Below are 15510 nucleotides of genomic sequence, written 5' to 3'. Positions count from 1 at the left end.
CAATGGAAAGGCAACAGATCTTTAATATTCAAAGCAATCTTGAAAAAGTCGCATCCAGTTGGATACCTACAGTACCCAACTTCAAGACTAACTAAAACGCTATCAGGCCAGTGTAGTAATGGCATAATAACAAACAATCAACGGAACAGAATAAAGAGCCCAGAAATAGACCTCCACTTACACAGATCTCCGTTTTTGACAACATAAAAGCAATTCAAAAGGAAAAGGAAGGTCTTTTCAACAAATGATGTTAGAATAACTGGATATACATATGGAAAAAAATAAACTCAAGATCGATCACAGACCTAAACATGAAAGCTAAAATCATAAACCCTTTAGTATTGAATGGCACCCTGGTGGCACAACGGTTAAGCACTTCACTGTTAACTGAAAGGTCAGTGGTTCAAACCCACCAGCTGCTCCTCAGGAGAAATACGGGGTGGTCAGCTTCCGTAAAGATTACAGCCTTGGAAATCCTATGGGGCAGGTCTACTCTGCCCTATAGGGTCGCTATCAATTGGAACTGACTAGATGGCAATGGATTTGTTTTTTTGGTTTTTGGGTTAGTGGGAAACACAGGAAAATACACCAACCCCTCACTTATCAACATGGCTAGTGTCTCAGTCATCTAGTGCCGCTATAACAGAAGTACCACAGTGGATGGCTTTAACAAAGAGAAGTTTATTTCTTCACAGTAAAATAGGCTAAAAGTCCAAATTCAGGGCATCAGCTCCAGGGGAAGGCTTTCCCTCTTTGTCGGCCTTCTCATCAATCTTCCCTCGGACTAGGAGCTTCTCCACGCAGGGACCCCAAGTCCAAAGGACACACTCTGCTCTTGGCACTGCTTTCTTGGTGGTATGAGGTCCCCCACTCTCGGCTTGCTTCCTTGTCCTTTTATCTCTTGTAAGATAAAAGGTGGTGCAGGCCACACCCCAGGTAAACTCCCTTTACATTGGATCAGGGATGTGACCTTTGTAAGGGTGTTACAATCCTACCCTAATCCTCTTTAACATAAAATTACAATCACAAAATGGAGGACAATCACATAATACTGGGAATCGTGGCCCAACCAAATTGATACACACACTTTTTGGGGGACATAATTCAATTCATGACTGTTAGGCTCCAAAGACTAGGTCATTTTACAAAACTCGGCATTATGCAAAAATGGATGACCATATCAGATCACAAAATGGAGGATGACTATATCATTACATAACTGTCAAATTACATACATCATTATATAAGTGCCAAACCACTGAGAATCATGGCCCAGCCAAGCTGACACATAACCTTAACCATCACAGCCAGCACTACTCTTGCCTCGCATCTCGGCATACATTACTGCCAGACGTACATCATTAATGTGCAGAATAGTCAGATAGTAGATTTTTTAATACTGTCGTAAATGTGAAATGTCAGATAACAAGACAGTCAGTAAGTGAGGAAAAGCAGGTATATTTTTGTGACTTAGGAATAGGCGAAAGTTCTTATCCACGTCACCAGTCAATAAAGCAATAATCATAAGAAAAATATAAATTAAACATAATTAAATTTTATTTAAAAATTCTGCTCAAAGGATCCCATTAGGAAAATGAATCAGCAATCCACATTCAGAGAAAATATTAGTACAATTATCAGACAAAGCTGTGCAGAATATATAAAGAACTCCTAAAACTCAATAATAAAAAGGTAACTTCCCAAAAAGTGAAGCTGGCCTAATAAAAAAATGGGCAGAACTTCAGATATATAAATGCAAACAAGCACATGAAAAAGGTGCTAACATCATTAGTCATCAGGAAAATGAAAAATAAAACCACAATGAGACACAACTACATTCCCACCACTATGGTTAAAATTAAACCATCTGAGAAAAATGCATCTGTAGAGGAAGCAAAACTGGAACTCTGATACACTGTCGATGGGAATGTAAAATAGTGCATCCACTTTGGGAAAAAGTGTGGCAGTTTCTTTAAAAACTGAACATATCCTGGTGGCACAGTGGTTAAGAGTTACGGCTACTAACCAAAGGTCGGCAATTCAAATCCACTAGCCACTCCTTGGAAACCCTATGGGGCAGTTCTACTCTGTCCTATAGGGTCACTATGAGTTGGAATTGACTTCATGTCACACAACAACACTGGAGTAACTGGGGGGCACAAACAGTTAAGCACTCGATTACCCGTTGAAAGGTTGGCTGTTTCCGCGCACCCAGGGACACAGAACATAGGCCTGGTGATTTGCTTCCTGAAGGCCACAGCCTTGAAAATCATGTGCAGCGGTTCTACTCTGCACACACGGGGTCGCCATGAGTTAGAATAAATTCGATGGCAACTAACACCACTACCACCTAACCTACGGCCCAGCAACTCCAACGCTAGCTGTTGACCCAAGAGAAAAGAATCCATATGTCCATAAAAATAATTTTATAGGAATGTTCATAGCAGCTTTATTCATAATAGCCAAAAAATGGAAACGGCCTAAGCGTTCAACAGCAGGAGAAGGGATAAACAAACTTTGTCAAGGTCACATAACTAAATGCTACTCGGCAATAAAAAAAAAACTACTAATATATGTTATAACATCAAAAACATGCTGAGCAAAAGAAGTCTTACAGAAAAAGTAAATATTGTATGCTTCCATTTATTTGAACTTATAAAACAGACAACTTTTAATCTACACCAGAAAAAAGTCAGAACAAGGTTGCTCTGGTAGAGGTGGGGACAGGAATTGAAGAAAGGGGCATGAGGAAACTTTCTAAAGGTATGGTAACTTTCTATAAGCTTGAGTTACACAGGTGTTTGCATTTGTTAAAACTCCAAGAATGTACACTTCAAATTTCTACAGATCTTACATTAAAAGATAAATCTTTAAACAAATACTGAACTCTACATAATGATATGCATACTAAAGTATTTAAGGGAAACTGTTCAGATGCCTGCAACTTCCACTGACAAGCATCAGAAAGATGGATGGACAGAGGAATATATAAATGTATATGTAATAGATATGTAATAGAACCAGTACTGTATTATAATTTTCACTGGCATTCCTCTATTGTTGAACATTTTGCTTATTACCAGTTTTTTACTATTAGATATAATTTTGCATAACATCTTACAAATAATTTGTTCTTTAGATCATTTGCTCAAGATACATTCCAAAGAATAATATCATTAAAGCAAAAGAAAGATATCAATACTTTCTATCTAAAAGTTAGACACTGTTTTAACAAAAAGTTCTACGTGAATTTTTTCTAAAGGGCACCTTAAGCCAAGTGTAAGGTACTAAGAGAACTCTAAGTAAAAGACAATCCACTTTGTAATTAACAGTTTTAAGTTGGGAGGATATTTATGAAACTGGTTCCTTTTCTTTCTATTAACAAATCAGACATGAGGCAGTGCTTTTGCTTAAAAGTACAATCAAGGACTTTGCCAGACAATGAAAGTGCAAAAAGATTCCCACTCCAGAACTAAGCGTTCTGACTCATTTTTCAGAGGAAAACACTGTGTCCTCTAAACTGTTACACTGACAGGCAACAGTTTAGAGGACAGAGCGTTTTTTATATTTTTTCCCCTAAGAACTACATTTGCACAGTGTGGTGAGAGGGAGTGAAAAAAGGCAACTACTGTCATGCCTGACCAGGGGTTAAAAAAAAAAACAGGAAAACACTCAGGAATGAGATGAGCTGAGCAACCTTTACTTGGTTAAACATGTGCTGTAGTAGATACCAACAAATCAAAAGAAAACATAAAACTGTCATTCTTATTTTGCTGGTTTTGATGCTAAAATACTCCACGCTATATATCATAATCCAAGTTATAAATTAATTAACTACCAGGAAGTCTATTTCAAAATTTCTTCAACTTAAATACTATGAAATCTCAGAACTCCATGCCTTTTTAAAAAAAGATCTCATCATAACTTTTCTTTAAAAAGAGACCTCATCAGAATATAGTGGTCCTTTAACAAACAAAAATATGTAACTACTAGGAACTGAACTAAGGGGATGATATCACTCTAAATTGGTTCTATTTATAAAATTGTTTGACTGTTATCCTTTAAACAATAGAAAACAAGGGTCAAGGACTTTATCTGTATAAGGCAAAGTCTTATATGAACTCTACTCAACAATAAAAGACTGGATCATTTTGATATGGCCTTCTTAGCAAGGCATTGAATGTAGTACTTTGAGAAACTTTATCCACAATGGAGACATTCCCTTTGAAGATTATGTTTCCAATTGTGGATAGGGTGATTTCATTATTAATACATTCTCTAAGCCCTGTTTTAAACAGAGTAATTATCACAGTCCAAGACAGAATAGAAAAGACTCTTAATTCAACTGCTAATAAGAATTATGGTTACACTAATGGTAATACAAAAAATAAGGGTTTTTCATACCAATACTGAAATCTTTCAAAAAGAGTATTGTTTCATTTCATTCTACAGAAGTATAAACATTTCTAAATGGAAATATTCAGGGATACTAACAGTCTTCCTTCAACTCTTTGCTTTGCTAGCTTGGACTCATCCTTTAAATTTCTACTTAACAAGTTCTTTACCTGAAAGACTTCCTTCACCCCTCTAAAACCAGCACAAGGGCCCCCATTACATGTTCCTACAATACAATGTACTCTTCCCACCACTCCAGGTAACATGCTTGGCAGGCGGCAGTGGTGGCGGTGGTTGTTTAGTGGTTAGCCATCCCCACTAAACTGCAAACTCCCTAAATGTTAAGAATTATCTGCCACTCCAAAATTGTATCAGTATTTAACACTGATCTATAATAAGCAATAGAATAGTTGTGAAACAAGCCGACTTTTCAAACTAAAGAATTGTAACAATTTTCCATCTTTAAAATAGCTATTCCATGGCAATTCAATGAATAGCATACAACCAACTAATATTCATCTGAGAACTACTTTTAGCTACACACTCTATAGGAGCCTTAGTAGCGCAAATGGTTAAGCATTGGCTAACTGAAAGGTTGGCGGTTTGAACACACCCAGCGGCTTCACGGAAGAAAGACCTGGCAATCTGCTTTCGTAAAGATTACAACCAAGAAAACTCTATGGGGTAGTTCTACTCTGTCGCATGGGGCCACTAGAAGTCAAAATTTACTCTATGACTCCCACAACAACTCAGTCTATCCGTGATGGAGAAGACCAGACTTAGCAAAGCTTTAATGTTATGCATATAAACATGAAAGTATGGTAAATTGACTAGAGGGTGTTATGTTTTCAGGCTGTAAAGTTTAGTTATTGTTTTTTCTGTTTTTCACAATTGAGCTAAAAAAATATTTCTTAAGAAGCCAGTTCAAGGTTAGATTCGTATAAGTACAACATAATCACAGAACTGTTTCACTGTTTGTATTGTAGCTTATCTGGGTACACATAAAAAAAAAAAAAACAATAAAAAGTTAACTACTGTGGCAAACAGAAGAGCCTATGATTTGGAAGACAAGCACAATTTCATGTGCAACTAATCCTAAATAAGTACAACATTAAACAAATACATCTTCTCCTCACTTACTATCTCATTATCTGATATTTCACATTTACGACAACAGTAAAAAATCTACTATGCAACCATTTTGCACATTAACAATGTATATCTAGCAGTAACGAATGCTGAGATGTGAGGCGAAAGCAATGCTGGCTGTAATGGTTAAGGTTATGTGGCAGCTTGGCTGGGCCATGATTCTCAGTGGTTTGGCAGTTATGCAGTGCTGCAAACTGGCAGTTATGTAATGATGTAGTCATTCATTTTGTGATCTGATGTGATCATCCTTCATTTTCACATAATGATGATTTCACATACTGACCTGGTCTTGGGAATCTAACCATGTGGATAAGTGAGGAGAGGGTATAATTATGAGCAGCTGTCATTTGTTAGTGATTACTTTGAAAGAGGTATGATGAAAAATTGTAAGATGTGTAAAACAATGCTTTAAAATAGTAAAACTGACAATAAATTATGCAAAAGTAAACAACCTAGGTTGACTTATAAAACACTTAGATCTTTTATGTAACTTAAAGAAAAAGAAATGCTATTTCATGTAAGGAGTCCTGGTGGCATAGTGGTTAAAGAGCTCTGCTGCTAACCAAAGGGTCAGCAGTTCAATTCCACCAGCCGCTCCTTGGAAACCCTCTGGGTAGTTCTACTCTGTCCTATAGGGTCACTATGAGTAGGAATCAAATCGACTGCAACGGGTATTTCATGTAAAATAGGCAACACCCTTGACTAAATATCCAGTTGGATGGAAGCCTATTTACTATATTCCTAATAGTAGTGTCCATACATCAAGAACGGATCCAGTGACCTAGTAACAATTTTCCGTAAAAGTGTTTCTCAAGCTGCTATATTAGTGAGTCACAAACAGCATTTGTACAAATGCAGTATCAGTGAACACCATGTGCAGTAAAAGAAAGTATTGTTTCCTGAAACTTTTGACGCAGTTGTGCGTGTGTATGTCACAGTGTAAAATATATTTCTAAAGTATAGTTTACAGTACAAAAAGTATTAAAGTTACTCTTGCAATATATGCCCATCGATTACTACTTCTCCCAAAACACTACCAAAGCAGAAACTCTGCACCACAATTACAAAAATGTAGTGGCCTTAACCCAGGTGTAAGTTATGATAGTTTAAGTTTGATTTCCCAAGCTCTAAAATCAAACTGCCTGAGTTCAAATCCACTTCCACCACTTACTGTGTGAACCTCAGCTTATTTAAATAAGTACCTCACTTCTGTCATCTGTAAAATGAGGATAACAGTTATTTTCTGACTGAAGGTCAGAATACATGTAGTAAGTTCTTAACATACATTTCATTACCAAAACTCCACTGCCATAAAGTCGATTCTGCCTCATAGCAACCCCACAGGGTTTCCAAGGCAGTAAATCTCTACAGAAGCAGACTGCCACATCTTTCTCCCACAGAGCTGGTGGTGGTTTCAAACTGCCAACCTTTTGGTTAGTAGTTGATTGCTTTAAACTCTGCACCACCAGGGCTACTTATTTTATTACTAACAGAACAAACTGAAGGAGTGATAAATAGAAACATGGGAAGAAACTTAACAGAGGACAGGCTTAGTGTGACATGTTTGACATGTGAGCGTGTGTGGTGCTTTAACTTTTCATTTTGTATCTTTCTGTCCTATTTGAATTTTTGTATTATATATAATGTATACACTTCTAAAGTAAAGTTTCTCATGTATATAACATTATTACTTTTCTTTTTTGAAATACCAGTAGTAGGTATTGGGACAGTGAGATTATGGTCCTTTGCTTTCGTTTTTTATTTCTCCATATTTTTTTAAGATACTAGGTGTTTTTAAAAGAAAATACTCAACTGCCTGCTTTAAAAAAAAAAAGGCAAAGTCAAAAGAATAAAGTGTGGAATCCAGGGCCTAGGAATTAGCACTTTTTTGGAGAACTTATTATGTACCAGTTGCTTCTCACTATCCTCCTGCAACTCAAACAAAAAAACCAAACCCCCTGCGTCGATTCTGACTCACAGCGACCCTATGGGACAGCGGAGAACTGCCCCAGAGGATTTCCAAGGAGCAGCAGGTGGATTCGAACTGCCGACCTTTTGCTTCGCAGCCGAGTTCTTAACTACTGCGCCCACAATTCCAGTATATTATTTTTGACATAAACTAAAACTAAAGCAGCTGAGAAAAGGTAAATTCTTAAACAACCAATACAGAGCAATGTTCAGAACTATATTTCTTCCTTCATCACATAATGCATCCAGACACTCTTCTCCAGTTGCTTCACACAGGAATATTTTGGTCTTCCCAAATACACTGTACACTTCTTGAGAAAAGGAAGAGTTTCACAAACTTCTTTATGTCTTCCATTGGCTTACTAAAACCACAACAGATACTTATACACTTGCTGAGTTACATTAAACTTCTTTTGGTCTAGACCTGTCCTCAGGGGGCATATCCTTGGTGTAAAAACGAAATAATCAAGCAAACAAACGAAAACTACTCTAAGGCTGCCCAAATCTAACTTTATTCCTACACATTCAAAACTGAAAAGTTCGAGTACACCTATATCCAGAGACTACACTACAGAGTATGTGAATATGTAGCACTGTGAAAACACCAAAGAATGGATTCACACAGTCCCTTACCACGCCCCCGTCACCTAAGCACTGTCTAAAGAAAGGAGTCTCTGGTCTTCAGGTGAAGTGCTGAAGAACCACACCACGCTCCCATTTTGTCGCGTCAACTTATTCAGTTTTCTTTTCTTACCCAGACCCCTGCCTCCAAGCCCCAAACCCTTAATAAACAATTCAAAAGTCTCTGACCTGCAGCGAAGTGCAAGGGAGAAGACTTCCGGCCGGCCATGTCCTTAGCATTCACGTTTGCTGCGTCCACCAGTCGCTTTACCCTGGACACGTCCCCATTGCGACAGGCCTCCAGCAGTTCCCGCAGGGCCCCGCTCACTGCTGCGACCCCCGGCCCAGGTCCCGCCGCCCCAGGCCCCAATGCTGTTGTGGTGCTAACCCCGGCAGCCTCGGGGCTCTCCGCCAAGCTCGATCCAGGAGAGGATGGAGAGGAAGATGAGGAAGAAGTCGGGGAAGAAGAGGACGACGATGAGTTGTTACCGCCACCACCGGATGGGTTGGGAGCGACCCCGACAGCAGATGAAGCAGAAACCACTGGGACCACGGGAGCGGCGGCGACGGTACAGATTGTGCTGGTGGTACTGCAACAGCTAGTACTGTCAACTGGGTCTGGAGATCGGGGCCTGTCGGGCGGATCCCGACTGCCATCCCCCTCCGGCAGTGCTAGGCCGTGCCGCGGAGAGGCGAAGGGGGCCAGGCCACTGGCCGTAGGGGAGGCTGGGGTGGTCCCCGGGGCCAGGCCGGGGCTGAGTGGGGGGGGAGGTGGCGGCGGCGGCGGCGCCGAAGCCCCTGGGGCGGGCTGGAGCTGTTGTTGATGATGGTGGTGATGATGCTGAGAGCGACGCGACGCCGCCATCTTCGGACTCCCCCAGCACTGTCACTGCGGCAACGGCCCCACCGCCCGCCCTCACTTCCGACCGCTGAACCAATCAGCACTCAGCGCACAGGAAATGATGCTAGCCGGGGTAGGTGGGGTGAAAGGGAAGGAGGGAAGTATCGGGAGCTCAGAGAACGGCTACGGAAGGGGGCGTGGTTTCGTGACTGAGGGGCGGCTTTGTGACGTCTTGGCGGGTCGGCTGGGGAGATTTGAATGCTGGAATCAGCCACTTCCTAGATGGGAAACTTCCTGCATTTCTCACTTTCAGCCTGTTTGCCTTGCTATGTTCATTGCCAAGTCTCCTTCAGTCTTCCTTATCTTGCTCCAGAGCCAGCTGTTGAGGTAACTCAGGTCGTTTATCATCTATCAATCTTTTTGTCTGGAAAAAGGGAACTAATAGTACTTGTCTCACAGGATTATTAGCGGGATTAAATGAGCTAACATATACAAAGGCCTCAATAAAACATAACTATAATTAGCCCATTGGCAATTTTAAAAATGCTGTCTTTTTCCCGCCAGTATTCCTCTTTAATCTCTATGTCATTAAGATACACAAAAAACTTCATTTTTCACTGTAAATTTATCGCTCTAAGTACTTTGTTATTCCTTCATTTTTAAATAGTGGCTCAGATCATCAGAACTGGAATTCAAACTCAGCCATTTATAAGCTTTGTAAATTTGAACAAGTTATTTTACCACTATGTATCTCAGTTTCTGCAGCCCTGGTGGCTCAGTGGTTAAATGCTCCGCTGCTAACCAAAAGGTCGGCAGTTCAAATCCACCAGACGCTCCTTGGAAACCTATGGGACAGTTCTACTGTGTCCTATAGGGTCACTATGCGTCGGAATTGACTCCACAGCAACGGGTTTGTTTTTTTTTGTTGTTGTTGTTTTTTAATCTGTTTCTCCTCTATAAAATTGCAATAAAAATGGTTCAATAAATGTTAACTATTAAAATAATGATTTTTCCACATTCTATTATCTGTAATTTTATTCTCACCCTGAGTTTGACTAAGCTGATTATGACTATGTTCCATTCTTTTGAATTATTTTTTAGCTGAGCTTCTCTTTCCCTCCATCCTCTCACTCCACCTCCTCCCTCCCCCTCGAAAAGATAAAAACCTGACTACTGTCTGTTACCCACTTTCAGATGCCGTTCTTCTGCAACTGTTTTTGCTCTCTTTCCTCTGCCTAAACCTATTCTTTTGGTCTGCCATCAAAAGAGATGTATTAATGGATGGGATCATCGCCATGAGAAAAAAGTGAAAAGTGAAATTTTTGTGTATCTCAATGACATAAAAATCTCTTCACCAAAAGCAGAAATTGAAAGTACAAATTTGGAAACTTATTTTGTAAATTAAACATCTGATAAGCATATCTAGTAAGGTTACGTCTATTTTTCAACGTATTTGGCGTATGTCTGCTCTAATGTATCCACTGCTGAATATAAACTGGTGCCATGTAAATTAGTACAGCCTTTTCTAAAATACTTCGGCAACGTATATTAAAAGCCATTAGGCAGTCATATCTTTTGACGTACTAATTCCATGGCTGGGATTTTATCATATGGAAACAATCCAAATGAAGAGAAAACCTTTATCAAGAACTTTCTCACACTTTTATTCATAAATAACATGAACCAGAAGCAACCTAAAGTCCAATAACAAAGGATTATTAAATTATAGTTCACCTACTTACTGAATGTGAAAAATAATAATTATGCAAATAGAAACAATATAAAACTTAGTCAAAAAAAGCAGACATGGCAGTATATAAACTAGTAGTTAAAAGCAAGAGCTTTGAAATTAGATTCACATGAGTTTGAGTCTCAGCTCCCCCACTTACTAGCTATGTGATCTTAAATTATTTAACCTCTGTAAGCTTTGATTTCTTCCTCTGATAAATTAGAAAAATACAACAGACTTCATATATTCTTGTGAGGATAAACTGAATTAATATACATAAAACCTGTAACACAGGGCCAGTTAGCATCATCAATGGCAACTATTTTAATTGGAAACTCAAACATAGCTGTACACTAATTGCCACCAAATAAACTATGTATGTGTATTAAAGTGACTGGAGCCACAAAGATGGTCCAATCATGGGTGACGATGTTTCATCTTTGTTTTTCAAAGTTTCTAAATGTTATATTGTTATAATAATCAACTATACAGATTTAAATGAAAAATTTTGATGCATATTTATTTACTGTACTGGCAAGACATTATAGGGGAAAATCAATGTTTATTCAGAACCTTTAGAATCACTGAATTTCGAGGTTAAAGAAACCTTAGTCCAGCCCCCGAATACCATATTTTTTCCCAAATAATGCACATAGCACGCCCAGGAACACAATGAGCAAGGGGGTTGCACTGTTTGCAAAAACTTATAACACATGCGTTATTTGCTTAAAATACGATGTAATAATTTATGAAGCTGGAGCACTGTTTGTTGAAGGTCACAGACCAGTAAATGACATTGCTAGGATTAGAATCCAGGTATCCTGACTTGTTACATTTTATTTACACTAGAGATAAATAAAGTGGACGCTTAGGGTCTCAATTTTATGCCTCCTGTTTTATGGTAAACTAGGCATTGTGGAAGTATAGACAAGTAACATTATTCCAATATAATGGGCACGGATGGAGATTACATGTGTTAAGGAAAAAGGAGATTTGGATGAGCCAAGCAAAAAATTAGCATTGCATAATATTGAACCAGGTGGTAAATTGTTGTTTCACATGTTCATTTAAATATAATTAGTGTGGTGTGATGTTAATGTTCCCAGTTGAAGAGGTGGCTTTATTTGGGACTACCCATTAATCACAACAAGATCGGGAATATACTATTATACGTAACATTTATTTTCATCTACTATGGGGTTACAGATAACTCTAACATTATCCATCTGTCTTATAAATATGTGTCATTGCTCAGAGCAGATCCTAGACAAAAAAGTATGCCTAGATAGGAAGCCTCCATCATTGCAATTAAAATCAGTCCACAACACACATTGTCCTGTGTTGAGTGGGGATGAATCAGCATGTTCATGAGATGTCCACAACTCGCCTTAACCCCCTTCCATTATGGCCTTCTCCCTGAATGGGAGGCATAAGGAATATCTCACCTGATCCCTCTGATGGCCAATTCCTTATAAACCCTGGGAAGAAATAGGAATCTTCACCCTAATTCAAAATTCATCGATTGTGTCTACTTACCAGTGCAAAATAAAATCTCTGCTGGATAGAGATAAAAACAAGCTGAGTTGCCGGCAACTACTGGTAAACCATGTCTGAAAATACATTCAATCAATTGGAAATTGCTTTTTCCCCTCCAGTGGACAGTACTAAAAGTACTTATCATTAAGTATTTATGCATTTTAGGTTTATAAGGACTAATGAGTTCTAAACATGAAAGAGCAGCTAGCATTACCTAACCTTCTGTGGCTAAACATGATTCCATGAAGGATGTACTATACCATAGTGGAAGGAGCAAAGCTTTGGAGTCAGACAAGCCTGGGCTTGAATCACGTCTCTGACGATTACTAGTTAGCTAATCTTCATAGATATGCTTCAGCTCTGTCAGTCTAAAGTTCTGATTTCATTGTAGTATTATCATAAGGATTAAAGGACAGGTATTTTATAAGCACTTCTTCAATGGTAGTTCCATTTTCTGAAGTGAGCAGGAACTCAACGGCTACTATTGATAGCTTTCTCTTCACAGCTTTCTTCATGATGAAGATAAAAACTAGGAGTAAATAGCCACCATTTTGCACATAACAAGTATCTTAAGAGAAAGATCAGATTTAATTAAGTTTCCTCATCTGAAAATCCAGTATTCTATTACAAGCCCTGACTATCTCCAGTAATTACTGTGGAGGAACACAGTTGTGTAGTATCTTATCATTTTCAATACTGTTTTCACAAATATCACATCCAAGTGCTATACAAATGTGAGCCACGTATGAGCACCTAGCACTCTCTTTGGCCGGATAGTTAATGCAAAGAAAGAGCCACCAACTCAATGTCAGGGCACTTACTTTCTGGACTGTGAGTTCTGATGTTATTGCTTTTTTCCAATGGAGGTCATATGGATACTCTTTGAAAGCTACACAATCATAAACTTGCCCAAATATAATTCATTTCAGTTAGAGTTGGTGTGATTATTCTATCCACATATTTCTCATTGAACCCACCAGCTGCTTCTTGGAAACCCTACGGGGCAGTTCTACTCTGTCCTATAGGGTCGCTATGAGTCAGAATCAGCTTGATGGCAACGGGGTTTGGTTTTTGGTTTTCTTCCCCAGATGCAAGTTCACTAGTAATATTTCAGATCTACTAAGTCCAGTTATTCTCCAATGCCCCGTGCAAGGAGGAGAAATGCCTCTTCTGCAAATCCATGAGCACAAGCCAGAGCTATAGTTTGACTGAGGCTCTGTTTCCTCACCTTTGTTTTAGAGGAAGATAATAAATTATTCTTGTCAGAAATGATCATTGTGCCAAGAGCCCAGATTTCTCTATGAAAGTATTCCTTTCTCACAGCTGAAGTTCCATCCAGCAACTCAGGCGAGTCTTCTATCGTAAAGGCAACAATTTCAGCAGCTGTGATCATGCTAAACACATTCTATCAGAGCAGAGGCGGATTAACCAGTAAGCACAGTACCGGCTTACAGTAAACAAGGTAAAGCAAAGTAAATAAGCGTGCCCTGCTTTTTGGGTAATACAGCCCTGTGGCAGAGGAAGTGTTATTAAAAGAGAGCAAAACAAGTGATTACAAAGTAGGCAAATTACAGTAACTTCAAATCGCAAAACCAAACCCATTGCCATCGAGTCGTCTGGCTCGTGGTGAGCCTATAGGACAGAGTAGAACGGCCCCATAGGGTTTCCAGGGCTGTGATCTTTATGGAAACAATTAGCACATCTTTCCCTCACGGAGCAGCCATTGGTTTTGGACTGCCAACCTTTTGGTTAACAGCCAAAAGCTTAAACACTGCGCCACAAGGGCTCCTTACAGTACCTTAAAGACCCCCTATATATCAGTGTCTTAGCATCCCACCACTGAAGTTTTCAGTTGCTGTACAAGATGCATCTTTTATACCAGGGTCCTCTGCGTGCTGCTCCTAGGACATCTGTAGCCTGCCCTCTCATAACTTGGATTTCTTCTGCTGTGCTCTGTAGACTAGGGAGTATTCAGTTCAGTGTCAGTTGTCAGTTCCAGGCAGAGATTAATTAATTAATTAGCATAGCAGTTAGTTAAGATTGTGGATTTTACATCTAGATAGCTTGGATACGAATCCTAGCTTTGCCACTAACTACCTGTGTGTGGTTAAAAGATGCTGCATCCATTAACAAGGAAGAATAAAAGCCTATTTACTGTGCTTGGAAATGATAAACAAGCATTCCTGCCCCCCCCCCCATTCCTTTCCTTGTAAGCATTTTTTTTCCAAAGTTATTAAAGTCATAACTACATGTATAACCCATTAAGAGTAAAGATATGGCTACCTCGCTCTGCTCTTTCCCAAAGTCATAAGCATGTTTAGAAGAGTTCCCAAAAGCTTTGGAATGTATTGATGAGGAATGATATAACTAGCTGTCTTTAGTTTCCTAGTGCTGCTGTGACAGAAATACCACCAGTGGGTGGCTTTAAAGAACATAAATTTATTTTCTCATGGTTTAGGAGGCTAGAAGTCAGAATTCAGGGCACCAGCTATAGGGGAAGGGCTCTCTGTCAGCTCTGGCATTCCTCGGCTCTTTGGTGATCTTCATGTGGCATTTATCTTCCCCAACCACTCTGCCCCCCGTTTGTGCTTCTTTCTGTGTTTCTGTGTGCTTTTTTAGGCACTTTTTATAACTAAGTAGTGACTAGGTTTAGGACACACCCTACACTGATGTGGCCTCATTAAAATAACAAAGAATGCCCTATTCCCAAATAGAATTACATCTATAGGTATAAAAAAAAAACCCAGACACATTGCCATCGAGTCGATTCTGACTCCTAGTGACCCTATAGGACAGAGTAGAACTGCCCCATAGGGTTTCCAAGGAACAGCTGGTGGATTTGAACTGCTGACCTTTCGATTAGCAGCAGAAAGTTTAACAGCTGTACCACCACGGTTCCCCTATACGTATATGGGTTAGGATTCTAATACATATGGGGGGGGCATAATTTAATCCTTAACACTAGCCAACGATCTATATAACCAATGATATAATGGCTTATCTAACTTTGGGGGTAGCCAACCAGAAAAGGGCTCATGCAGCTGCAAACCAATAGATTGGGAGGCACACCCAGAGTTCTCAGCCTCCCCCAGCCAGGACATAAGGCCAACCTCGAGGCCACAATGAGGGTTGAGTCCCTGTGACTGCCCGAGGGATTGCAGAACACCACGTACTGACCATAGGTGACTCCAACCCATGGTGAAGGATCGGGGCAGAGAACTCTATGAGCAGACACCACCAGCCATCCTGTACTGACAGTGAATAAGTGGCA

The 15510-nt window shown here is 39.6% G+C and overlaps 1 protein-coding gene across 2 annotated transcripts in view; it reads right to left on the bottom strand.

The window, feature by feature from the left end:
- TNKS (tankyrase) overlaps positions 1-9021 on the bottom strand; it is a 187519-nt gene extending 178498 nt beyond the window's left edge. Inside the window, exon 1 of one of the 2 annotated variants that reach the window (XR_002825161.1) lies at positions 8323-9015. Coding sequence is in view for 1 of the 2 variants with exons in the window: in XM_004383374.3 (XP_004383431.1) it covers positions 8323-8998 (676 nt within the window). In the remaining variant the exon portion in view is untranslated. Of the gene's footprint in view, positions 1-8322 lie in introns of both variants that reach the window. The other variant, XM_004383374.3, reaches the window with a different exon arrangement.
- Between the last annotated feature and the right edge of the window lie 6489 nt (positions 9022-15510).

The sequence above is a fragment of the Trichechus manatus genome, unplaced genomic scaffold (assembly GCF_000243295.1).
Source record: "Trichechus manatus latirostris isolate Lorelei unplaced genomic scaffold, TriManLat1.0 scaffold00109, whole genome shotgun sequence".
Lineage (NCBI taxonomy): Eukaryota > Metazoa > Chordata > Mammalia > Sirenia > Trichechidae > Trichechus > Trichechus manatus.
The sequence above is the reverse complement of the archived record's forward strand: the minus strand, read 5'-3'. Positions and strand labels throughout refer to the sequence as shown.